The 26,772-nt window shown below is 45.1% G+C and overlaps 2 protein-coding genes across 2 annotated transcripts in view; one reads left to right on the top strand and one right to left on the bottom strand.

Moving 5' to 3' along the window:
• Positions 1-6,713: 6,713 nt before the first annotated feature.
• The window catches only part of LOC104008051 (small integral membrane protein 11B), a 47,342-nt gene continuing 27,283 nt past the window's right edge, over positions 6,714-26,772 (bottom strand). The window contains exons 3-5 of the transcript XR_008541433.2: positions 24,755-25,023; positions 13,057-24,414; positions 6,714-10,763 (exon numbers count right to left, since the gene is read on the bottom strand). The gene's annotated coding sequence lies outside the window, so the exon portion shown is untranslated. The remainder of the gene's footprint in view (positions 10,764-13,056; positions 24,415-24,754; positions 25,024-26,772) is intronic.
• Positions 8,879-22,767, top strand: SMIM34 (small integral membrane protein 34). Its single transcript, XM_001167326.5, has 2 exons — positions 8,879-8,967; positions 13,206-22,767. The coding sequence occupies exons 1-2, from the start codon at positions 8,961-8,963 to the stop codon at positions 13,616-13,618; spliced, it is 420 nt and encodes a 139-aa protein (XP_001167326.4). The 5' UTR covers positions 8,879-8,960; the 3' UTR covers positions 13,619-22,767.

The raw sequence follows: 26,772 nt of genomic DNA, 5'->3' as shown, positions 1-26,772 counted from the left end.
CTCCCTTTATCTTATTTAAATGCTCCCTGCATTGAATTCAACATAAATGATATTAATAGGGAGATTTCTTTTTTATGTTCGTATTTGCTTTATGCATTATGCCCATTCTTTTTGTGTCAATATAATTAAGTGATTTGTTAGTAATTGGAAAGTGACTTAGAACATGCCCAGCTCATGGTGAGTACTAATTAAGTATTTGCTAAGAATAAAAAATAAAGGCTTTTTGTATGTCCTGTATACAGAACATCATGCCAAGAGGAAACCCCCAGGAAAATTAAGCAATTACTCTTTCTTTAGTCCGGGGCAATCACAATCTGCTTTTGGTCTCAATGGATATTTTTTACCTTTTCTGGACATTTTATATCAATGAAATCATATAATTCATGTCCTTTCGCATCTGGCTTATTTCACTTAGCATAATGTTTTCAAGGGTCTCTGATGTTCTGGCAATGTACCAGCACTTCACTCCTTTTTATGGCTCAATAATATTCTACTGTATGGATAGACCATGTGTTGTTTATTGATTCATCCATTGGTAGACATGTGGGTTATTTCCACCTTTTGGTTTCCGTTAATAATCTGAACACTCATGTGCAAGTATTTCTTTGAATAGCTGTTTTCAGTTCTTTGGGGTATATACCAAGGAGTGGAAGTGGTGGATATGGCAGTTCTATGATTAATGTGTTTTTCCTCTATTTATTTTTTATTTGATTTTTATAGAGACAGGGTCTTGCTATGTTACCAAGGCTGCTCTCAAACTCCTGGGCTCAAACAGTCCTCTCACCTTGGCCTCCCGAAGTGCTGGAATTATAGGCGGGAGCCACCATGCCCAGGCTTTCTAGGATTAACGTTTTGAAGAGCCACTATATTCTCTTCCATAGCAGACGCATCATATTATATTCCCACCAGCAGTGTACGATGGCTGCTGTGGGGAAATATGACATTTCCCCACATCCTCACCAGCAAGTGTTAATTCCTTTTTATTTGTGAAGTGGTATCTCATTGTGGTTTAATTTGTGTTTCTTTCATTACTAATGATTCTGAGCATCTTTTCATGTGCTTGTTAGCCATTCATTCTGGTGATTATTTTTAATCATACCTTCTTATAATATACTCAGTCCTTCATTTCTCAGGAAATATCTATTGATCATCTAATATAGGTGAAGATAAAAGAGGAATATTACTATTTTTTCTGCCTATCCCAACCACCTTCTCTGGCAATTCTTTCTAAAGAAGGATCTTCTCCCCAACCTCCTTATTGCTGATTTCTGCATCTTATTTCTTTTTTTATGGCTCAAATCCCAGTATTTTTTTTTTTTTTTTTTACTGTTTATTGCTTGCTTACTTTTTTTTTGCTTCTCTTCCCACTAGATATAAGTTCCATGCGGGCAACTAATCTGTCTATCTTGTTCTGTTTATAACCCCAGCACTTACCTAGTGCAGTATCGGACTGGCAGACAGTAAGCTTTAATAAATATTTTTAAATAAATATCTGAATGAATGAACCACAATAAGTTCAGTTTCATTCGCGATGACTCCCCTATAGGATATGCATAATAATGATAGACTTAAGGACTTATATTTATATCTACATGTGTTAGTTTTCAGAAACTGCTGTCATCAATTGAGGTAGGAAGTTGAACTTGACTCCAAAGGCAGGGCGCGGATACTGGACCATATTAAGGACTAGCTAAAACAGGTACAGGGCGGAAGCACCTTTCCATGGGACACGCCCACCAGTGTGTGCCACATACTATGGAGTTCACCGGAAGTTGCGGCCCCTTTCCATGGCAACAACCCGACAACCTGGAAATTAGCACTCTTTTTCTAAAAATTTCTGCATAATCCGCCCCTTAATTTGCATATAATTAAAAGTGGGTGTAACTAGGACTACAGAACTGCCTTCGAGCTGCTACTCTGGGCACACTGCCTATGGGGTAGCCCTGCTCTGCAAAGAGCAGGACCTCTGCTGCTGCTGTCCACTGCTGCTTCAACAGAAGTTGCTGTCTAATGCCACCAGCTTGCCCTTGAATTCCTTCCTGAATGAACCCAAGAACCCTCTCAGGCTACAACCCAATTTGGGGGCTTGCCTGCCCTGCATCAAAATAACCACAAACTTGGTGGATTAGAAAAACAGATATCTATTCTCTCTTAGTTCTGGAGACCAGCTCAAAATCAAAGCGTTGGCAGGACGCTACTCCCTGTGAAGGCTCTAGGGGAGGACCTTTTCTTGCCTCTCCCAACCTCTGGTGGCTCCAGGCATTCTGCGGCTTGAGGCTGCATCACTCCAATCCCTGCCTCCATCTTCACATCTTCTTCCCTGTGTCTCTTTCTTTTCCTTTTCTGTCTCTTATAAGGACATTTGCCATTGGATACAAGGTCCACTGTAATCCAGGACGATCTCACCTCAAGATTCTCACCTTACTTACTTCTGCAAGAGCCCTTATTCCAAATAAGGTCACATGCTGAGGTTCCAGGTGAACATATCTTTTAGGGAGACACCATTCAACCCACTGCACCAACTAATTAAGTTCTGCACATTCTACCTTCTAAAAATCTCTTGGATCCATCGACTTCTCTCCTGACTTGCTCCCACTCCTTCTTTCAAATACTGTCATCTCCTGCCTGGATTATGCCTGCAGCTGCCTAACTTGTTTCCCTGCCTCCAGTTCTGTGCCTGTTCAATCCACACTCTGTGATGCAGCCGGAGTGATCTAAAACAGGCAGGTTTTGTCTTTTGCTGAGCATGTGCTGCAGACCGGCTCCATCACTGGCCCCCATCTTAATGCTACAGTGATTGCCCACAGCAGGTTCCTGACTTAGGCTAGTCAGAGCCATCCCCTGGGATTTTCCTGGCTGAACAGGCAGGAAAGTACCTCTCTGCCATCTACTGGTGGAAGTGTTGCAGTGTGAGTCTGAGCACCAGGTGCCACAGCTTGTGTGCTTCTCTGCAGTCGGAGGAAATTAGGCCAACCTGCTGAGAGAGGCAGAGATGGAAGACAGGAGGGGGACAGAGAACCCTGGGGACCCTCCTTCCTGCATCCAGCCCCTTGGCTAGCCCTTTCCTCTCTCTTCCTCACATGAACCAGTAAACTCTCCCTTGTTGCTAACTCTGGTTGAGATGTGGCTTTGCACTCTGGAGCATCCCGACTGTAACCATCATCCTTACAGACAAGACTCATGGGATCTGATAACCACACAGCTTTATTTCTGCCCCACTGTTTCTTTAAATCTCTTCTGCGGGCCCCACATACACTGGAGTTTGATCTTGCCCTGCACCTATAGTCATGATAGGTTGGAAAATATAGTCTTAATTCAGTAATTAAGATGTGCAGTCTTATGTCATAAACAAAATTCTGAATTTGATTTAAGGCTGGGGCTTCTCCCTGTCCCAGCTAGGGCCTGCTGTGGGCAGGAGAACTGCAGCTGGGAGAGTGGGCAGCTCAGCTGGTATCTTCCTTTCATTGGGACTCTTCTGTTTCTGTTCCCATGCCCCAAATCCCCCAGATTTGTAAACTGTGGCTTCTGGCCGGGTGCGGTGGCTTACGCCTATAATCTCAGAACTTTGGGAGGCTGAGGTGGGTGATCACCAGAGGTCAGGAATTCAAGACCAGCCTGGCCAACATGGTGAAATCCTGACTCTACTAAAAATGCAGAAATTAGATTGGCATGGTGGCAGGCACCTGTAGTCCCAGCTACTTGGGAGGCTGAGGCAGGAGAATTGCTTGAACCTGGGAGACGGAGGTTGCAGTGAACCAAGATCACACCACTGAACTCCAGATTGGGCAACAGAGCAAGACTCCCTCAAGAAAAAAACAAAAACAAAAAACAAACTGTAGCTTCTGAGCTCCCCAGGACTGAAGCTAGGAAAAGGAGAGAGCTGAGGGAGCAAAACAGTCTTGTCTGTCTGTTCTGTGATGTAAACTAGCAGAGGCAAGTGTTTAGAGCTAATGCCTTCCCTGCGAGCACATTCTTGAAGTCTCAGAAGACCCTGAAGCATCATATGGCCAACTGCACCAGGCCGGTGTTCAACAGCGTCCCCATGTGGCAGCTAGAAGCAACAGCACAGAGGAGTGTTCAGATGCTAGTCCTCTCTGATTGGCTGAGGAGGCCAGGCCAACCACCCTACTCATTCTGGACAAAGCCGCTTGGAGTCCTGGCCAACCCAGGAGGCTTTAAGAGGGAGGCGAATATAGGTTGTCCTGCCAGCCAGGCAGCCGAGGACGCAAGTAATTAACTGAGAGAAGAAATGAGCTGTGACAATATTTGCCCTCTTTGGCTTGGGGAGCCATTCCACAAATGTCATCATATGTTATTTTTTTTTTTTTACAGCAGAGGGATGAAGTGACTTGGCTGTAATCCCACAATTAGTAAATGATCAAGTCCCAACTGGAACATGGTTCTTCCAGTTCTAAAGGCCATGAGCTTTCCTTTGAACCTCCCTAAAGATGAGTCCCTAAATGCTGGATAAGAGAAAAATGAAGTTAAAAGGAAGGACAAAGGTGACATATAAATTAAAGATTTTAAACATATGTGATGCCTCTTTAACCTCCAGGAGAGGAAAAAGCCTCTGGAGTCTGTGCTCTTAGCCAGGAGGGGATGCAGGGCATCCTTTATCTGGAGACGCAGGGCAAGGAAGAGACTCAGTTGTTCTCTGCAGGGGTCCTTCACTGTCATTTTTAATGTCTTTTTGCACTGCAGGGCATCAGAGCTGACCGATGAGGTCTGCCTCCTCTAGAGAAAGAATGTCAAGTGTGGATATGAACATTTATTTGTTGACATTTTAAAAATGCCAATACTGACCCCCTGAAATGCAAAGGCACTTCTTTTCTTTTTAAAATTTCTTTTGGAGTCAAGTCCACATCATTGCCACCTTTGCTCCCAATTTAGACACCTTTCTTCGAAGCTGACTGGCTTCTCAGTGGACAAAAAAGCCATTGCCCTCTGGGAGAGTTGGGTCTTTGATGTCAAGGGGACTGCAGGATATTGGAATTTGTTCTCCCAGAGCTGTAGCTCATACAAATATTTACCAGGTGAGTGGCTTTGCTTGGTTGCGTTCAGGGCAATATTTGTCCAGACTGATCAGAGACCTAAGGAAGGAGGTATCCACAAGTCAGAAGAAAATTCTTGGCCCTCGTGCTGATACAGGTTGTTCCATTTCACTGTTATGTAAGCACAGGGGAATGACCGGAGGCGGGCGTCATCCACACGGCATAGGGAAGCAGGCAGCTGCAGGGCCCCACACTGACCATGATCCCGACCACTCCCCCTCAAGGGACGGGGACACTCTTCGTGAGATGGCACCATGTGGCCAGATATAGAATCTTTAAAAATAGTATTTGTATTTTTCTATGAATACCTTAAACTTTGTTTTCCCACCATCTATCAGGGCTTTCTACATTAAAGAAACAACAGGGAAGCCAGGTGTGGTGGCACACCTCTGTAATCCCAGCTACTCAGGAGGCCGAGCAGAAGAATCGCTTGAACCTGGGAGGCAGGGGCTGCAGTGAGCTGAGATCACACCACTGAGCTCCAGCCTGGGTGACAGAGCAGGACAAGAAAACAAGAGAAAACAAAAACAAAAACAAGACAACAGGAAGAGGTTTATATTGAAGCAGACGATGCATGCAAAAAAGTGTCTGTGCACAAGGCTTCAGCTCTATGAAGTGTCTCAAATTGAACAAACCTGTAAAACAGAATATGACCGGCACCCAGAGTTCCCCTCATGCCCTTGTCATTTACCCTTCCCTGAAAAGTATCCACTATCCTGCCTTTTAACATCAGAGATTGTTTTTGCCCAACAGGGAGAGTTTAAGGTCGTGGATATGCCTTGGCAGTAAGAGTTTATGATTTAACCTTTAGGGAAGTGATCGAGACAGTTCACCACACAGGATCCTGGGTCCAGCGTGAAGGTGACATTCAGGGTATGGAAGGAGAATGACTTTGGTGTGGATGACCCACCTCTGGCACCTATGAGCTATGGGACATTGGGCCAGTCACTTCCCTGAGCCTGAGTGTCCTCTCTTTAAATGGGGATAATACTCCTGCCTCGCAGGATTGTGGGAGGTGGGAAGCACTTGACACAGATCTATTCCCTAACATCAGTGCCCCTTCAACAGGCAGACTAGACAGGACTCTCCGTGGAGGAGAATGGCTGCTCAACAAAAGGCCATCTTTCCTTCTGTCTCACGATTGTTTTGGAGCTTATGATTCCCCACATCTCATGACAACGTCCTCCTGATCTGAATGTTAAATCTGTTGACTTCACAAATGAAACACTCTCCAAAGCCTCCACCTCTGGCACATTGGCTGCCCGGTATGCTCTCCCTCGTCTATTCAGATACCTCCCCAGAGAGCGGCTCTTCCCACACAGATCCCCAGGCTTCTCTCCTGCCTTCTCAGGACCAAGGACATAAGATCCTGCTCATCCTTCACCTCCTTCACCACCTTCACCTCACAGATGAGGAAACTGAGGCTCACAAAGATGAGGGGGCTGGCCCAGGGTCATGCAGCAAGGATGTGGCTGGGGCCAGAGCCCTGACTCCCAGCCCTTATCACTGCCACGAGCCCCTTATTATCACGGGTCAGGTGCTCTCCCCTCCCACGTCCCACTGGCAGTGTCCAAATCCCTTGTCTGTGTGGCAGAGGGGGGATGCCATGGTCCATCCCATAGCAAGAGACAGCAGGAGCCAAATGAATCTTCAACAAAGATATCTAACAAATGGGTGCATTTATTATTGAATAGGTAATACACATACGGTTAAAAATATTTAAAGCATAAAAATATTTAGTGAGAGCTCTCCCTCCCACACCTGCCATATATCTACCTGGTTCTCTCCTCCAATAGGTAACTCCTCTTCTTAATTTCTTGGACATTCCACTGGTGTTTTAAATGCTTACAGTGGCAAAATCAGATATATATATCTGATTATATATATATATATATGCTTATATATATATGCTTATATATATATAAAAGCATATATATATATATGCTTCCTCTCAATTTTTTGATACATGGTAACATGCTCTCTTCTTTACCTTTTTCATTTAACAGCACACCTTAGAGAGCTTTATACATCAGTACATAGCTTCCTCGTTCTTTTTCACAGCTGTGTAATACTGCATTGTATATGTATATTATAATTTTTTTTTTTGAGATGGAGTTTCACTCTTATTGCCCAGGCTGGAGTGCAATGGCACAACCTCTGCTCACTGCAACCTCCGCCTCCTGGGTTCAAGCAATTCTCCTGCCTCAGCCTCCCAAGTAACTGGGATTACAGGCATGCTCCACTATGCCCGGCTAATTTTTTGTACTTTTAGTAGAGACAGGGTTTCTCCATGTTGGTCAGGCTGGTCTCGAACTCCCGACCTCAGGTGATCCACCCGCCTCGGCCTCCCAAAGTGCTGGGATTACAGGCGTGAGCCACTGTGCCCCAGCTTGTATATTATAATTTTTAACAGTTTTATTGAAATATAATTCATATACCATAAAATTCATCCATTTAAAGTATACATTCAATTTTTTTGTATATTCAGATTGTGTACAGCGAGCACCACAATTTTAGAATAGTTTTATTACCCCTCCAAAAATGCTATATACCCTTAGTTATCACCCCCAATCCCTCCCGCTAGTGAACCACTAATCTACTTTCCATCTTTGTAGATTTGCCTATTCTTGGCATTTCATATAAATGAAATCCTACAATATGTAGTCCTTTGTGACTGACTTCTTTTATTTAGCACAATGTTTGCAAGTTTCATCCGTGTTATGGCATATATCAGTACTTCATTCCTGTTTATTGCTGAATAACATTCCATTGTATGGATAAACCACATTTTATTTATTCATTAGTCAGTTGATGGATATTTGGGTTGTTTCCATTTTTTGCTATTACAGATAATTCTGCTTTGAACATGTGTGTTCAAGTTTTTGTGTAAACTTACATTTTTATTTCTCCTGGGAAGATACCCAGGAGTAGAATTGCTGGATCATATGGCTTATTTTATAACTTACTTACCCAGTACCCCATTGATGGAAATTTTATCGAATTGTATCTTAAAAACCAGCAACCATCACAAACGTGGCAGGTTAGAGTCCTAGAGTGAGGATTAGGAAGAAATGGAGCTGGAAACAATGGCTGGATGATTTAACTTGCCAGTCTTCCAACTTTTCCTTCCCTGCTCCTGGGGAAACTTTACCTGCAGACACTTACTCTAGCACTTTCCAATTAAGCCTACCTCAACTCCAGTGGGGTCTGTGACTCTGGGAAAGAGAAGAGCCATTCCTCACCGCCTGGCACAGGAGTCCACTGCCCACTGACCCCTCAGGGAAAGCCCAAGTCCCCTCAGGTGTGTCACCCTGGGGGTGTCACTCCCTTCCTGTCTGGGTTTCCTCATCTGGGAGACTGTCCACAAGAAGCTGGTGACTCTTGACCATGGAGTTTCCTGGCCCTATGATGACAGATCTCTGCCACACCTGGCCATCTGCCACACCTGCAACAGGTGCAGAACACAGGGGAATTCAATAGCCATCCAAGCTCTAAGCAGAGAGCCAGCCTCAGGGGGAGCTTCTGGCCACCTCAGTTCATCATGGGACCTGGGAGAGCTGGAGATTCCTTAATACCAGCACGTTTAAAAAATTTGTTTTGATTTAGAACTTCTTAACAAGTCAAAGCTGGGAAGTGCTTTCTGTTCTGATGCAACAGAAGACACAGCAAATCGGATCCTCTGATTAATTACATGAAAGCAAAGTCATCCACTTACTAAGTTTCTGTTTGGTGCTGCCCTAAGATTGTTGGAAGATCATATTACTCCCCACTCTGGAAACTCAGTGCAGCTCAACTGCAGTAGGACTGATTCTTCCCTAGGAGACGGAGTTCTCCTTTCATCATCTTCCCCTTCTGTGCATGGTAGCCGCTTGAACTTGCCCCTCCAAGAGTCAAGGACAAGACCACCCCATGGAATGTGAGTACTCAGCTACAATGCAAGGATGGGCAGGTTGAGATTTTACACATTTCACGTCATTAAATTACAAGTACAAAATAGAACAGAGGAAAAAGTTTCTCTCTTCTACAGGATATGTTTGTCCATTAAGATACAACCTAACTTACTTTTACCTTTGTAAGAAAGGTAAAATGTAATGTATTGCAGTAATTAATATAGTGAGTTTCTTTCGTGTAGAAAATGGACTGGTTTTTAAATAATTTAATGTTCTGTGTGTAGCTCTTAGTTGGGGATATTTTATTTGTATTTGAATGTATTGCATCATTCTATGACAATTTCTAGAAAGTTCTATGAGTTTATACATGTGTTCTGAGTTTCAATAAGTTCTCTTGCCCTAATATAAGGATATTGTGTTCTCGTTGGGTTGATTTGCTGTCTGTTTGTTTGTTGCAATAATTACGGGAATTTTTCACCTTCCTTAATTTAATGTCTCAAACCATTCTACCAAACAATGGTGTAAATTTATGCTTGTGGTGTTGTTTCTTGCGAGTGACTAATTTTATGTAATTAAATCTGTTCATTTGTCCTGGGCTTTGTCACATGTAGTTTGAAAAGTAATTTTTAAATAATTTCTTCCTTCATCTAAAAGTAATAAGCTCATTCACGCATTCTGGCAACTAACTATAATAAAAAATACTGGCCTCTCTGAGTCTTGCGTTCGCAAAATGAATTAGCAACAAACAAACAACGATCAAATGGGAAGCATTTTAGAGCACCTTTGTTCTACACAGCAGGCTGCGAGATTGATCCTATGATGTGTTTTTAAATACATCTGTGTTCACATAGAGCAAGAAATGGGGGTTTGAGCCAGTAAGGCCCCACTGGGAAATGTCTCACAGGACTGCACTCTACATCTCTGGTTTTCATTGTTTCATTTTCTCCACCAGCTCTGCAAGCAGAGAAAACAGTTTTGAATTGAACAGCAATTGAGATCTTAATCTTCTGGTCTTACAAGGGCATACAATGGCTTTACCCAGGGGCACCTCACCAGGGAGACCAGAAAAGTACCAACTCGTACACTCTTTCTTTTCAAAAATAAGTATACACGGTACTAAGTGTACAAAAGGGCATACAGTGAAAAATGTATCTTCTTCTCCCAGGTTTCTTCCCCAGAGGCAATTGCAGATACTAATTTCTTATTCATTCTTCCAGAGATGTTCTATACATACAAAAAGTACAAGCAAATAACATATAACTTCCCCCTTTTTTACAAGTGGCATTGCAGAGCCTGTCACCATTAGCTTATTTTTTCACTTATTAACATTCAGTACCATAAAAAACTCATTGCTTTTTATGACTGCATAGTACTCCACTGCATGGAGGTTCCAAAATGTATTTCACCATTCCTCAGTTGGTGTTATTCAGGCTGCTCCCAGGCATTCGTCATCACAAGGAGGACTGCAATGACTAACCTTCAGCATATGTTGTCTCTAGATGTTCTGGAGCATCTTTAGGATAGATTCCTAGAGATAGAACTGCTGGGTCAAAGGTAAGTACACTTGTAATGCTCATAGATCTTGTCCGTGTGCCCTCCATGTTGGTTGCATGAATTTACCAGCAATTATACAATTAAAATTCTCCTTGGAAAATATGTCAAGTGTGGATATGAACATTTATTTGTTGACATTTTAAAAATGCCAATCCTGACCCCCTGAAATGCAGAGGCACTTGTTTCTTTTCTTTAAAAAAAATTTTTTTTGGTGTCAAGTCCGCGTCATTGCCACCTTTGCTCCCAATTTAGACACCTTTCTTCTAAGCTGGGCAAAAGAACAAAAAAAAGCCATTTTTTTGTTAGTTTATTCTGAAACATCATGAATTTGCAAATCCAATAGGTAACAAAATGGTATCTAGTTATTATCTTAATTTGCATTTTTCTTATATAAGTAATATTGAGAAGCTCTTCTTATGTTGAATGTTCATTTTTTCCCTATGAACTATTTGTCCATATCTTTTGCGCATTTTTCTATGGCAGTTTTAAGCTTTTTCTTACAGAACTGAAGGCTATTTAGAAAATCAGCGATATAAATTGCACTTTGTTATCTGCCTGTTGGTTTTATGGTATGAAATAGCTTAATTTTTTTATGTAGTTGAATTTGATTTCTATTTCTTCTTTGTTTCTTCTGATTTTTTGTTATGCTTAAAAGAATATTCCACTCTGAGATGATAAAGAAAAAATCTGCCATGCTATACTCTAGTACTATAAATTATTTCACTTTTTATGTTAAAATATTTGATTTATCTGGGCTGTTTTTTTTTTTTTAATCTGGACCGATTTATCTGGTCATATGGTGGAGAGATGTGGATCTAATGCTATTTCCCCCAATGCTACATATTGAATAATTCATCTTTTCCCACTGATCAGAAATGCTCCTTTATTAGCTAGCTATCAAATTCTTATTGCTAACTATTGGTGCTGTTTTTACTCTGTTTCATTGGTCTGCTTGCCTGTGTTTTCAGCATCACACTATTTTAGATGTTGTAGTTTTATTTTTTATTTTTTTATTTTTTAAGACAGAGTCTTGCTCTGTCGCCCAGGCTGGAGTGCAGTGGCCCGATCTTGGCTCACTGCAACCTCCACCTCCTGGACTCAAGTGATTCTCCTGCCTCAGCCTCCCTAGTAGCTGGAACTACAGGCATCACACTATTTTAGCTGTTGTAGTTTTATTTTTTATTTTTTTATTTTTTAAGGTAGAGTCTTGCTCTGTCTTGCTGGAACTACAGGCGTCACTTGGCTCACTGCAATCTCCACCTCCTGGACTCAAGCGATTCTCCTGCCTCAGCCTCCCTAGTAGCTGGAACTACAGGCGTGTGCCACCACGCCTGGTTAATTTTTGTATTTTTAGTAAAGACGGGGTTTCACCATTTTGGCAGGGCTGGTCTCGAACTCCTGACCTCAGGTGATCCATCTGCCTCAGCCTCCCAAAGTGCTGGGATTACAGGTGTGAGCCACCATGCCCAGCACTGTTGTAGTTTTATAGGGAGAGTTGTACCTGGTTCTGAAGAACCCCCAGCCCACACACTCTGCAAAGCCCAGCAAGTCCCAGCTGGGCTGTGTGCATATAAAGCTTTCATTCATTGAAAAAAATGCAAATTAGTTTTTATAGCTGGCTGATTTAAAATTTGTGGCTAGGCTAATTCATTAGTCATTCTTTTTATTCAGATTTTTTTTTCTAATTAGTCTTGACAGTTGATTTTTCTTTTTCTTTTTCTTTCTTTCTTTTTTTTGTTTTTTTTAAATAGGGTCCCATGCTGGAATGCAGTGGTGTGAACACAGCTCACTGCAGCCTCAACCTCCTGGGCTCAAGCGATCCTCCGGCCTCAGCCTCCTGAGTAGTTAGGACCATAGGCTTGCACACCACACCTGGCTAGTTTTTTTTATTTCTTGTAGAGACAGGGTCTTGTCATGTTGGCCAGGCTGGTCTCAACCTCCTGGGCTCAAGCAATCTTCCCACCTTAGCCTCCCAAAGTGCTGGGATTACAGGCATGAGACACCACGCCCGGCCAACAGTTGATTTTTCTAAATGAATAGTTTATTGATTTCACAAAGAAATCCTATTGCTGTTTTTATTGCAATTATGTTTGTTGTATAAATTATTTGAGGGATAACTGACATCTTTATGATGTTGTGTCTCCTATTCAAGAACTTAGTGTTTTTCTGGGCACAGTGGCTCCTGCCTTTAATCCCAGTGCTTGGGAGGCTAAGGTGAGAGGAGCTCTTGAGACCAGGAATTCAAAACCAGCCTGGTCAACATGGCAAGACCCTATCTCTACAAAAAAAAAAAAAAAAAAAAAAAAAGAGAGAGAAAAAAGAAAAAAATTAGCCCGGCATGGTCTGCATGTCTATTTGTGAGGCTGAGGCAGGAGGATCAATTGAGCCCAGGAGATTGAGGCCGTAGTAAGTTATGATCATGCCACTGCACTCCAGCCTGGGTGACAGAGAGAGACTCTGTCTCTCTAGAAACAAACAAACAAACAAAACAAAAAACAAAACAAAACAACAACAAAATAGTGTTTTGGACTCTTTTGATTTTTAAAAATATATTGACATACCTGTTGTTACACTCCTGCTCATGCCTCAGAGAAGGCCTCTTTGAGCAGCGCCGCGTTTTCACGGATATGAGGGCTCCATTCTCCTTGGTGTGGCCAGGCAGCCCTCAGCCCAGGACGCTGGATCTCATCCGGACCTCTCTGTTTCTCAGGGGCCAAGTGGACTCCCCATGAAGCCTCCAACCAGACCCAGGCCAGCACCCTCCTGGGGCTCCCGCTGGGTGACCACACAGAGAGGAGGAATGACACCAACTCCACCAGGGCTCTGAAGGTGCCAGACGGAACTAGCGCTGCCTGGTATATCCTCACCATCATCGGCATCTACGCGGTGATTTTTGTCTTCCGGCTGGCCAGCAACATCCTCAGAAAGAATGACAAGTCCTTGGAAGATGTTTATTACTCAAATCTGACCTCTGAACTCAAAATGATAGGGCTGCAGGGCAAGGTCGCCAAGTGCTCCACCCTGACTATCAGCAACAGAGCTGTGCTGCAGCCCTGCCAGGCCCACCTGGGGGCAAAGGGCGGGAGCAGCAGGCCCCAAACCGCAACCCCAGAGACCCCCTGAGAGTCAAGGCCAGGAGGCCTTCCCTAGGGTGGCCCCAGACTTCTTGGAGGGGAGCAGCTTTGGGTTTACTTGGAGCCCTTGAGGGGGACTGGGGGTGCATCACTGACAAGGGGTGCTTCTGGCTGCTAGTTTGTGACCAGAGCCAGCCACCCAGTTCCTTCTCAGACTTCCAGGTGCTTCGAGAAGAGAGCAGGGCAGCGGTTTCTAGCCAAATTCAATCTTCACTGGCAAAACCTGTGCTCTGGGGAGGAGCACTATTCCACTGTTCTCGGAGGAATCCGGGAGACTCCTGGGGGCATACAAGGAGGTGACTCCTTGTCATGGAAAGAAGAGTGAACTTGGAGTCAGTTCTGGGTTAAAATTCAACTTCTGGGGAGTCACATAAACTGAGCAGCTTAGTTGCTCACCTGAGACATTTAGGGTTTGGAGACAGATGGTTTTAAAAGTCTATTTTATTTGAAAGACTCTAGCTTGAATATAGGACCAAAGTTGTTAATATCAGAAGTTGGAAATTCTTCATTTTCATTGAAAGAATTAGGTACGACAAAAAAAGCATTGGAGCTGGGTGTGGTGGCTCATGCCTGAATCCCAGCATTTAGAGACCCTGAGGCAGTAGGATCACTTGAGCCCAGAAGATTGAGTCCAGCCTGGGCAACCTAGGAAGACCCCATTTCTACAAAAAAAAAAAAAAAAAAAAAGTTTTGTTTTGTTTTGTTTTGTTTTGAGATGGAGTTTGCTCTTGTCGCCCAAGCTGGAGTGCAATGTCACAATCTCAGCTCACTGCAACCTCTGCCTCCTGGGTTCAAGCAATTCTCCTACCTCAGCCTCCTGAGTAGCTGGGACTACAGGCATGTGCCACCACGCCTGGCTAATTTTTTTGTATTTTTAGTAGAGATGAGGTTTCACCATTTTGGCCAGTCTGGTCTCGATCTCCTGACCTTGTGGTCCACCTGCCTTGGCCTCCCAAAGTGCTGGGATTACAGGCATGAGCCACCACGCCCAGCCAAAAAATGTTTGAAACACATTAGCCAGGCATGTGCCTGTGGTCCCAGGTACTTGAGAGGCTGAGGTGGGAGGATTGCTTGAGCTTGGGAAGTCGAGGCTGCAGTAAGCTGTGATCATGCCACTGCACTCAAGCTTGGGTGACAGAGTGAGACCCTGTCTCAAAAAAAAATTTTTTTTTTAAGAAAAATTTATTAATTTTGGAGTCAGAAGAACCAAACTCTAGTCTGGATTTGATTATCAGTCACTCTGGTGTCCTTTCACACATCACTTCGCTTCTCTAGAACTTAGTTTCCATACAGATAAAATGAGGCTAATGATGTCAGATCTGCCAGCCTTACCAAGTAGATGAGATCTAATGAAACCATGCATGTGAATGTATTTTGAAAAGTAAAATAAGTATGTAAATATAAGCCTTGTTGTGGTAAGTGGTGATGGTGGTGACTGGTGGTTCTAGGTGATGCTGATGGTTTTGGTGGTGGTGATGGTTTATGTTGATGGTGGTGTTGGTGTTGGTGATGTTATTGGTGGTGGTTATGATGCTAACGGTGGTGGTGTAGGTGGTGGTGGTTGATGTTGGCATTAATGGTGGTGGTGATGATGCTATTCTGAAATAGGAAATGACTAATTCCTTGACAATTAGTCTCTAAGCAATGGCTGTATTGTCTTGTTCCACAAGAGAATTCCGTCTGCATGTCAGTTGATGACCTGTGCTATCAATTGAATCCATGAGATTTTGCCTGTGGACACTTTTAGATTTCCTTACATTAGATATCATATGCTTCACTCAAGTGGTTTACAAATACCTGTTACTTATATACTTTTCTTTGTCTAAAAAAGAAATAAGATCTTGTCTAGATGACTGATTAACTTAGGGAGATTCTGATTAACAGAATTTCTAGAAATGGCTTTCAGCAGGCAAAGAGAAAATTATATTTTGTACCAATTTATATAAAGTTCATCTAGTTCAGCTTTTGGAGATGTCCCTGGGGCTAGAGATGAAATATCATTCTCCTGTCCACAGACAGTGGTCTGCAGTTCACCCCATGAACTCATAAAGGTCAGAATTAAACCCCGAGCTTTGTTTATGGAGGGTGAGATATATTTCCAAGTATTTCTTTCTCTTTTCACATTTTCCACATCATTACCATCATCATTGTCGTCATCATCATTGTCATCATCCTACAGGTTGAAAACAGAAGTGTTAGTTTATTTATAAAGTTTATATAGGCTTTATGCATATGTTTGAGATGCTTATAGGGCAGGACAAAACAGAAGACACAAAGGTAGACAAAAATGTAATCCACAGTCATAGGAATGCAGAATGCATTCAAATGGGGCTGAACGGTCAGAACTTAGGTGAATCTGAGGATAGGAAGAGTGAATTGGCACAATCTCCCCTTGTTGGTTGCCCCTGCAGCATGCATTTCCCCTTCTCTAATCCAGCTGCCCCGAATTTTCATTTGAGGACCCATACAGCTCTAGGGAAGTTGAAACTACCCCTAGTTCAAGAATTGGAATAAGTTTCAAATGAGAAAGCTGAATGAAAAATAATTTTTTTAAAAAATAATAATAAGTGTTTTAAAAAGTGGGAATAAGAGGCCTAGATTGATCCAGTCATTGCATCCCATCTCCTGGCCTCATTGCTTGGGACCAGGATGGACACTTGACCCTAAGCGAAACAACCCAATAAGAGTGACCAGGAGAACTTTAATGGGGAATTCTGGAACAAAAAAGCTTTCTCTTGCTCTGGATGGTGTTAAAAGCCGATCTGAGCCTGAAATTGTTACGGGAATGGGATCCTGATCCAGACCCCAAGGGAGGGTTCTTGAATCTTGCACAAGAAAGAATTCAGGGCAAGTCCATAAAGTAAAATGAAAGCAAGTTTATTAAGAAAGTAAACAACAAAAGAATGGCCGCTCCATAGGCAGAGCAGCAGCAGGGGCTGCTTGACTGAGTACACTATGGTTATTTCTTGATTGTATGCTAAACAAGGAGTGGATTATTCATAAATTTTCCAGGAAAGGGTCAGGGATTTCTCAGAACCCTCAGTTCTTTTAGACTATACAGGTTCTCCTTTTAGACCATATAGGGTAACTTCTGGACATTGCCATGGCATTTGTAAGCTGTCATGGAGTTAGTAGAAGTGTCTTTTACCACACTAATGCATTACAATTAGCATATAATGAGCAGTGAGGAAGACTGGGGGTCACATTAATCACCATCTTGGTTTTGGTGGGTTTTGGCTGGCTTCTTTATTGCATCTTGTTTTATCAGCAGGGTCTTTGTGACCTGTATCTTGTGATATCAATCCTGCTGGCCTCCTGTCTCACCCTGTGACTAAGAATGCCTACCCTCCTGGAATGCAGTCCAGCAAGTCTCATCCTCATTTTACACAGCCTTTAATCAAGAAAACCTCTGACAGAATTGCTGGATCCATTTTGCCACCATGAAGAAAGCCAACTTGAAGGCAAAAACCCAGCATATAGAAAGGAGAAGAACTAGGAAATTACAGAGACCAGAGCCTGTACCAACTGTACCCAGAGCCTTCATTTACCACTGGAGTTTTTCAGTTTGTGAACCAATGAGTTCCTTTTATTAAGTCTGTTGGAGCTAGGCTTTTGTTCCTCACAACCAAAAATATCCTAAATGATACCACTGGATAAATGATTTCCCGAAGGAAGTGGGCCTTGGAGTCAAATTTGAAAAGAGAAGATGTGTGATGTGCTGTGTGGGAGGCTGGGATCATTTTTTTTCACCAAGATTTTTATATTTATAGGCTTTTATATTTATAGGGGAAAAAACAGATTCGGTACACTTCTTACTTCAGCTCAATGATCATTTGCAGGACTTCTCATTGCTTGACCTCTCAAAGAGCACTCAGTGAGACTCTGTACCATTTAATCCTCACCCCTGACTGTCAGTAGACTGCCATGGAAACCCCAAGGATGCCTATCCTGTTGGACATGCGGTCAGAGACTGGCTCCAAAGATATCTCCCAAAGAGCAAAAGCCACCATCTTCCTGTTGGTGCCCAGACACAGGTGCATGAGCTCCAAGGACTCCTTCCTAGGCCACCTCTCTGCTGCCTGATCTAAACTCACCTCGTTTCTGGGAGCTGGTCTGAGAGTCTGCCTTGGAGATGTGTTGGATGGGAACTAGGGGTTTGTAGGCTCCATTGTGAGCAATACTGATGGGAAATGACCGCAACTAGTATGGATATTTTGCATAAAGCCCCTGAAATCTGACATGCTCAGGGTCAGAGCCATGAACCACTGTCTTGACAAACCCCACGTACATGGACTAATAAGGAAGGTGTGGGCACCATGGCGTTAGTGTTCAACTGGAGAGTGGGAAAGAGATTTGCATGTGCCACCAGCCCTGATAGAGACAGTGGCAGAACACACTGATTCTCAACATTGCAGACACCTGCTGTCTTTGTCCCTATGTAGGTTTCCCCCAATCCAGGAATGACTTCCTCTGGGGATCTGTGGCTGATGGTGCTAGGGTTTGTACCAGACCAAATCAAGGTAACTAGAGCTTCCCCAGGTGATTGTAACCCATCTCCTAAACAAAACTTGCATCGACTCGGTTGCATTACAATTTGATTTTCCTGGGTGATGTACTCATCACATTTTTTAAAAAAGGACTTAAAGAAAGACTTTAGAGACTAAATTCTTGGTATTTATGCACCTCTTTCTGGAGTCACAGGTGGGCTCTGATTCTCATAACTGATTGCCTTGACTTCTACCGGAGCAGAAGAATGCCAGCTCATTCTTCAAATACAGTTAGTCTTCTGTTGGCAATTATGGAAAACAGCTCTACCTAGCGCATGCGAATGTGTGTGTGTGTGTGTGTGTGTGTGTGCGTGTGTGTGATTTTGGGGAAGGCAACTGAGGTAGCTCACAGAATCAAAAGGACAGCAGCTCCTCCCAGCCTCAGGAAGGAGAGGGGTTAGTCTGCCATGAGGCCCTTACTTGGCAGCCCCAGTTGGAGAACCTTCTCACTAGGATTCTCCCAAAAGACAGCTCAGCTCCCATGTCTGCCTCTTGGTGCCTCTGCTCAAGTTTCAGATCTCAGGGTGAGGGCACTGCAGTGGATCAGGGAAGAGCAGGTGTGCAGGTGACCCAGGGAATGGAGCGCTCTGATTGGCTGAGGCTGAGTCATAGGCCCCCTCCTATAGGACATCAAAGTCTTTGAAGAAAATGCCAATTAAAAGCACTGTTGGCTGGGCACTGTGGCTCATGCCTATAATCCTAGCACTTTGGGAGGCCGAGGTGGGCAGATCACTTGAGGTCAGGAGTTCGAGACCAGCCTGGCCAACATGGTGAAACCCCGTCTCTACTAAAAATACAAAAATTAGCTGGGTATGGTGGCGGGCACCTGTAATCCCAACTACTCAGGAGGCTGAGGCAGGAGAATCACTTGAACCTGGGAGGCGGAGGTTGCAGTGAGCCGAGATTGTGCCACCGCACTCCAGCCTGGGCAACAGATTGAGACTCCATCTCAAAACAAAACAAACAAACCAAAAAAGCACTGTTGCTCAGATATCACCCCCTGTGTGAAACCTTGATCCCTAAGGCAGAATTGCTTGTTCCTCCATGGCTTCTGTAGCACTTTGTAAAACATTTGGATGGATCAAAGAGAGAAAATTTTATTCAACAAAATTTTTCCAAGGACGGTACATTTGTTTGCCAAGTGTTTGGTAAGCAAGTGAGACCTGTACAGTTTTGGTACAGGAAGGGCCCATGAATGTGGGCGGAACTATTCCACAGGAGACAAGGAGAAGCTGTTCTCTGGAGGGAGGGAATGGAGAGGGAGAGGTGGTTTAGGGATCTGCAGGATGGCAGAATGCATCCAGAAATGACTTTCCTATCATTTCCCCACCACTGCCTCAAGCCCTTTTCTTCTACGATTTTATGAAACTCATGGGATAAATGCTTGAAGTGAGTGGGCTAGAAGCCAGCAAAGGGACGCAGGGATGTGCCCAGACACATACAGGTGGAATGGAAGCAGCAGGCAGATGGGGGGTGTCAGGAACAGAAATGCTTTCCTAGGGCAACCTAGTTAGGTTTCGTTTAAGCTAATCAGGAAGTAACCAGAGTCATGGGGAGGCTGTAAAACTGAGGCAGGGACCAGATTTCACCAAATCATTGTAGAATGAGGGCAAGGATGAAGGAGGGGTGGAGGTAGGTGCTTGCAGGAGGCACCTTGATATGGTTTGCCTGTGTCCCCACTCAAATCTCATCTTGAACTATAGTTCCCATAATCCCCATGCGTCGTGGGAGGGAGCTGGTGGGAGGTAATTACCTCCATGCTGTTCTCTTGATAGTGATTGAGTTCTCACAAGATCTGATGGTTTTATAAGGGGCTTTCCCCACTTTGCTCTGTATTTCTCCTTCCTGCCATCATGCGAAGAAGGATATGCTTGCTTCCTTTTCTGCCATGATTGTAAGTTTCCTGAGGCCTCCTCAGCCATGAGGAATTGTGAGTCAATTAAGCATCTTTCCTTTATAAATTACCCAGTCTCAGGTATGTCTTTATTGACAGCATGAGAACAGACTAATACATACCTGAAAAGGAGAACACTTATCACATAATGCTGTAAATACAGGTCGGCAGTCTCTTCCCCACTGAACCAGAAGAATATGATTTTTAAGAATAAAAGATATCTTATTGATCAACAATATCTTATTGATCTTGACCCACTTATTTCAAAACACACAATAAATATTTGTAACTATTCTTTTAAAAATAGCAATACCCATTTAAAAATAATGAAATCCAGACTAAAAGGACTTGGTATGTACCAGGCACTAAGTGCGCTGCATGCATCTCCCCGCTTGCCAGTTGCCCATCCCCTGCGCCTAGTGCTCCATGCTTGCCTCTCTTACGGCACCCACAAATGAAGCTGGAGGCAGAAACCATACAGTCATTTGAACACAGGAAGTTTCCTGTAAGGAAATGATTAAGTGGTGAGGAAGAAACTACAAAGATACAAAGAGAACTCTCAAGGGTTCCCTAGGGCTCAGTACCCAGGGAAGGACCAACTCGGCTCCCCAAGGCTGGGCTTCAGACGTCTTTAGAGAAGATGTGATTGCAGCCACTGGCCGGAGGGGAAGTTCGTGGGTGGCCGGGGCCACAGTTGGCCCACAGTCCCCAGGCAGCTGGTCCTCTAGTGCACAGGAGCACCAAGACTGGTAGATGGGTGACCAGAGAGAGCCAGGGTGCCAGGAGCTCACTCGCTGGTGGGGTGGCCGGGAGGTTGCTGTGCACCTTGCCCATGGCACACAGGGCCCATGGCACACGCCTCCAGGACACAGCCCCAGAGAGTCTGTGGTGTGGCACTTGCAGGAGTCGAGGCACTGAGCACGTGCCATGGACTGAATGCTTTTGTCCTTTGTCCCCTGAAATCCACATGTTAAAGCCTTAATCCCCAATGTGATAGTATGGAGGTGAGATTTAGATGAGGTTTCGGGAGGTTTAGATGAGGTCGCAATTGTAAGGCCCCCATGATGGGATCAGTGCCCTTACAGGAAGAGACACCAGACCCCCCTCTCTCTCTGCACCATGTGAGGACACAGCAAGGAGTGTTCTTCCCGCGAACCAGGAAGCAGGTCCTCACCGGGTATCGAATCTGCCAACACCTTGATCTCAGACTTCCAGCTTCCAGAACTGTGAGACAGAAACGTGTGTTGCCTAAGCCATTTGTTTTAACAGCCCAAACTGACTAAGACACTCATCAGAGAAAAAGCAGCGCTGGACATGTGTTACAGGCGGCAAGACTGATTCCTTCAGACTCCTGCAGCAGCGGGAAGAGATTCCAGTACCGACCAAGCTCAACCCCAACTGAGAAAACGGTGACCGAGGTCTTCAAAGAGAGAACAGAAAGGGAACAAAAAGGGACTGAAGGAGAAATGAAGACAGAACGTGGGGGCCACGTGGAAATGGAAAGTTCCAGAAGGGTGAGGGGAGAACTACTGAAAATGGTTTAGCGGGGTGGGCTGGACGAGGCGCATTTTGTGATTTGGCTGCATTGCAAAGTCTTGAGCCAAGACTCAGCCAGGGCTGGGGTCGCCTCTGGGGATGCAGCTTAGTGCAGGTGGAAGCCAGGCTACAGTTTGGTGAAGCCTCTCAGCACAGTGTTGGGGTGAGTCCTCTACGCTCTGTGGAATTCCCAGTTCACTGGAGGCTCGCTAGCAGGGCAAGTGTGGCCCGAAGGTGCACTGTCCATGTCAGGCAGGCATGCAGGGAAGCCGGGGAGCTGACAGCCTGCTGGGGGCAGGGCAGTGGGTGGCCTGGGGTGCCTTGGGTCCCATCAGCAGGGTCATGGGAAACAGCCTCCAGGCTGCACAGTGGTGGACAGCAGTGCTGGCTCCCCCTGTACCTGCCCACCAGCCTTGGCCCTCCTAGGCCCCGAAGGATCGTTTCCTGCTGTCTGGTGACTGTAGACCAGCCCTAGCCCAGGAAACCCTATAAAATTCTCCTCCAACTATTTCTCCTGGAGAAGACAAGAGTGCCAATGGATTACTACAGTGCAGGGCAATTGAGCAAAGATGGGGGTGAACTGGGGTCCCATGGGAGCAGGGAGGAGGGGCCAGGGAACCCTGGCCAGAAATAGGAAAGCAGTAATGGAAGGGACGACTCAGGAGAGGGAGTGCCCATCTCAGAGCCTTTCAGGAACCTGGCATTTAATAAATGCCTCCTCCAGAGGGAAGGATTCAGGCAGATCACTTCTAGAAGGGGTCACGGCCTCTCCAGGTTCTGCATGGTCCACAGCATATGTACAGTCCCCAGAAGCTAGACTCCTTCCAGGCCTGGTGTGGAGGGAACCTAAGTGTGTGATGGAGGAGAGTCTTCCACGGGCTATGAACTCTTTGTAAAAAACAAAACAAAACAAAACAAAAAAACAGTACGCATGCGATGCTGGGGGCTTAGGACAATATCTTAAAACAGAGCTGAAACATTGGTGGATAAACCTCAGGACAGGCAGGAAAAGAGCTGTAGCTCGTCCACCATCAGCATTAGCAATGCAATCAGACACAACGGAAAATCAATGAAGTAAAACCAACCAGCAGGATTATGTTATTGAGCCTCCAATAAATGTCTTAAGTGTCCAATAAAGCCATATCGTTTTGATGACATGAATTTCTGTGTTGCTTTTCTGATTGCTCAAAATCCTGAAATTCTTTGGAGAGTATTATCAATGTCATTATCTTTGCCAGGAAGATGCTGAGCTGTCTTCCCTGAAGCAGTGTTCTCCCTGGGTTGTTTGAACCCCTGACTGTCACATGCCTTCTGTCCTAAGCTGCCACCAAGGCCCAGACAAGCCCTGCCATGCATGTGTCTCTTTATTAATACATAGTACGGCAGGGAGCTGCCCCTTCTCCCAGCCAGGCAGGGCCGCTTATCCCACACCCCCTGCCTTGCAAGCACACTTAGCGTGGAGTATATTAGGAAGTTTAATTAGCAGAAAATAAATAAAGTAGGGATCCCAGCTTGAGCCCAGGCTGTCCCCTGCTGGGGTGGGACATGTCTGAACAGTGTTGATGAGAGTTTTATGAAAGACGCATCTCCTAGAGGAAAGGACATGGAGAGAAGTAAGTTTGATTCCCTCTCGGAGGAGCTTGAGTGCCCAGAAGTCCAAGCAAGAATCTTGAGCTGTATCTGGGAGTGGGGGTGCTTAGATCACGAGCATACTCCTGAACCCTGGCAATGGGGCAGAGCATGGAATGTGCTGACTGGCTTAAGCTTGGAGCAGGACTTGACGTGGCTTCCTCCAAAGGAACCTGAGTTCTGTGGGAGATGGATGAACATCTGAACAACTCAGGGCACTGCTGGGGATATGGAAGCTGGCAGACAGCCCTTACCATTTGAGGTGCGATAGGGAGAGAGGATAACCAACGTTTAACAAACTCTATCAAATACTGGGTGCGTTGACACGTGCCAGCCCCAGGATGCTCTTAGAAACTCTATGAGGGGAGTGTAATTAGAGCACTGAGGCTCAGAGAGGTTAAGAAACTTGTATATTGTCACACAGCTAGCAAGAGTTTCAGGAAGCTAGATCTAACAGATTCCAAGGCCCATGTAATGTTTCCATCGGGTATTTGTCCAAAAAACACTTTTCCTTCAAGGTAAGGAGTGGGAAGGCTACTCGTGTGGGGGCATGGTGTCCCGGCAGCCCACAGCTCAGTGCCAGACTGTGAGTGAGAAGACCAATGTGTGTCCCATCTCTGCCACTTCTGTCTGTGTGGCCTCAAGACCCTCACCTAGAAGGGTGGCTGAAGTATCACTCCAGGCCTGGTGTCCTGACTTCTTGAACAACTGTCTAGGGTGTGCAAGCCAGCACCTCCCCTTTTCTGCTCCCTAGTTAGATGGATTTAGCTAGGCTATCGCTTTGTGAGACTAGAGGGACCCAAGAGCCTCATTCTCCATCTATATAACTCAAAGACTTTGTATAAGTCAGGGTGAGCTGGTTTTGTCATGAGAAACAACCACCCCAAACTCTCAGTGGCTGCAGACAGCTGGCTTTCTTTCTTTCCCCCGCCACATGTGTGCAGCAGGTCTGCTGGTGGCTGTGCTCTGAGACTCAGGTTGCTCCTGCAGACCCTCTGGAAACATGGCCATTCTCAGCTCTGGAGGGACAAGTCCCTGAGTATCTCACCTGGACAATTAAATGCTCCAGCCTGGAAGAGACACGAGTCACGTCCATCCACCACTCATTGGCTAGAATAAGCCCATGGCTCCTCTCAACCGTGCAGGCAGGGAAGTCCCATCCCACCGGGGCCTGGAAGGCTGAGAACCAAAAGTTGGGCGAACAGTACTCATGGCTATCATAGAGTGGAACCAGTTCTGAGACTCTCAAACCATTTTTTGAGAGCAAGGGGAAGCCTAATCTCATTCCCTATTTTCTATCATCTTTTTTACTTATATAAACCCAAACCTCTCTTTATTAAAACATCTCTCTATATATATGTCTATTTTAAAAAGTCTCTCTCTATATGTCTATGTGAGAAAAAAAATGTGTTACGTTCCTTTCAAAACCAACCCTGAGGCTCTGGAAGCACTAATGTTCTCCACCCACAGTTCCCCACCAGCCCCTGATCAGACCTGGTTCTAGGACAGGGGTTCTCACCTTGGCTTCCCTGTAGAATCACCTGGAAGCTTGTAAAAATCCCATGGATGCCAGGCCTCACCCCAGGCCAATTCTGTCAGAACCTCTGAGCTGGTGCCAGGCAGAAGCAATTGCGTGAAGCTCCCAGGAGATGCCTGGATGGGTCCAGGTTAAGTCTGCTGTTCCGGGTGAGCCCTGAAGCAGCTTCCAGCTCCGGGGCTGCCTCCTTCTTTCCCAGGTGAGGTTCCAGGAGAAGCCAGAGATGGGGGTTTGCCTTAACAAACCAGGAGCTGAGGAAGGTCAAAGAGAATTCGGTGATTATCCCGACTCATGATTCCAGCTCCTTCCCAGTGGTGGGAGCTGGGAATGCCATGGGAAGCAGGCGTGGGAGGGGTGCCCGGGGGGATAGGTGCCCAGGGGGAGGGGTGTCCGGGGGGAGGGGTGCCCGGGGAGACAGGTGCCCGGGTGTGCTGTCACTCAGTTCCAGGCCTGAGCTCAGCTGCTGAGGAAACAGGAAGTGCATCAGGAGTTGAGTGTGCTCAAGTCCTGGGTATTCACAATTCACAAGGACACATGCACACATTCACACACACATTTGCACATCCCCATAAGCATACACACAGACACACATACTCAGCTGGGCGTGATGACTCACACCTCTCATCCCAGAACTTTGGGAGGCCGAGGCAGGTGGATCACCTGAGGTCAGGAGTTTGAGACCAGCCTGGCCAACATAGTGAAACCCCATCTCTATAAAAAAAAAATACAAAAATTAGCCAGCTGTAGTGGCGGGTACCTATAATCCCAGCTACTCAGGAGGCTGAGGCAGGAGAAGTGCTTGAACCTGGGAGGCAGAGGTTGCAGTGAGCCAAGATAGAGCCACTGTGCTCCAGCTTGGGTGACAGAGTGAGACTCTAACTCAAAAAGAAAGGAAGGAAGGAAGGAAGGAAGGAAGGAAGGAAGGAAGGAAGGAAGGCAGGCAGGCAGGCAGGCAGGCAATCATTGAGACAATCAATATTGCCAGGGAAGAAGGCTTTAATTGGGTGCTGCTGCCCAGGAGATGGAGCTCAGTCTCAAATCCATCTTCTGGACCCACTAAAATTAGGGGTTTATATAGCAGGGAAGAAATGTAACAGGAACTCAGGAGGGGTAAGGAAGCAGTCATGATGAATGGAGGGCCTGACGTCTCATTGTCTAGACAAGATGATCTGGTGAGTTTCAGTTCTCTGATACTTTTGGAGAGGACTTGGGCTCCTTTCCTGAGGAAGCAACTCAGATAAAACAAATTTAAGTTTCAAGCTTTAAGACCAGAAGGGTCAATTTCTGTATTCATCAAAAACAAACAAACAAAACAACAACAACAACAACAACAACAAACTGTCTATGAGACTATTGGGTCGGTTTCATTCTTTTGTTTTCAGATTTTCTTCTCCATGAAAAAAATGTTTTTAAAAGAATCTCTTCCACAGAAAAAAAAGCAACTGGGGATCTTCTCTTGTTTGGCGAGGAGATAAGGGGCTGTGGCCCTCTCCTCCTGAGCAGCTTGTCTGGCAAATGGGCAGATGATGTTGGCCTCAATTCCAAGGATGGCAACAAGAATGAACTAAGACATGACATGTAAAGGGGTCAGGGCTACTCCCCACACTAGGTGCTCCAAAATATTATTACTTACACCAGGTGCTGAACAGAGTAGGGGCTTTGTGACCTCATGTGGCCGACTCATTTCACTGGAAGCATTATTCTGAAAACAAGTTTGGAGACGATGGGAAAGTCTGACACACACATGCTCATACACAGACGGTGGCAGCATCGTCTGCCGAGATGCACAGCAGACATAATTTGGCTGGTTCCCTGTGGGCTTGCTCTCTGTGGGTTTGTTGTTGTAGATTTGTTGTTGTGGGTTTGTTCTCTGCGGGTTTGTTTTCTGTGGGTTTGTTGTCTGTGGGTTTGTTCTCTGTGGGTTTGTTGTCTGTGGGTTTGTTTTCTGCGGGTTTGTTGTCTGTGGGTTTGTTGTCTGTGGGTTTGTTCTCTGTGGGTTT

Source organism: Pan troglodytes, chromosome 22 (genome assembly GCF_028858775.2).
Source record: "Pan troglodytes isolate AG18354 chromosome 22, NHGRI_mPanTro3-v2.0_pri, whole genome shotgun sequence".
Taxonomy (NCBI): domain Eukaryota; kingdom Metazoa; phylum Chordata; class Mammalia; order Primates; family Hominidae; genus Pan; species Pan troglodytes.
Note: the sequence above shows the minus strand (reverse complement) of the source record. Positions and strands in the feature narration are given on the sequence as shown.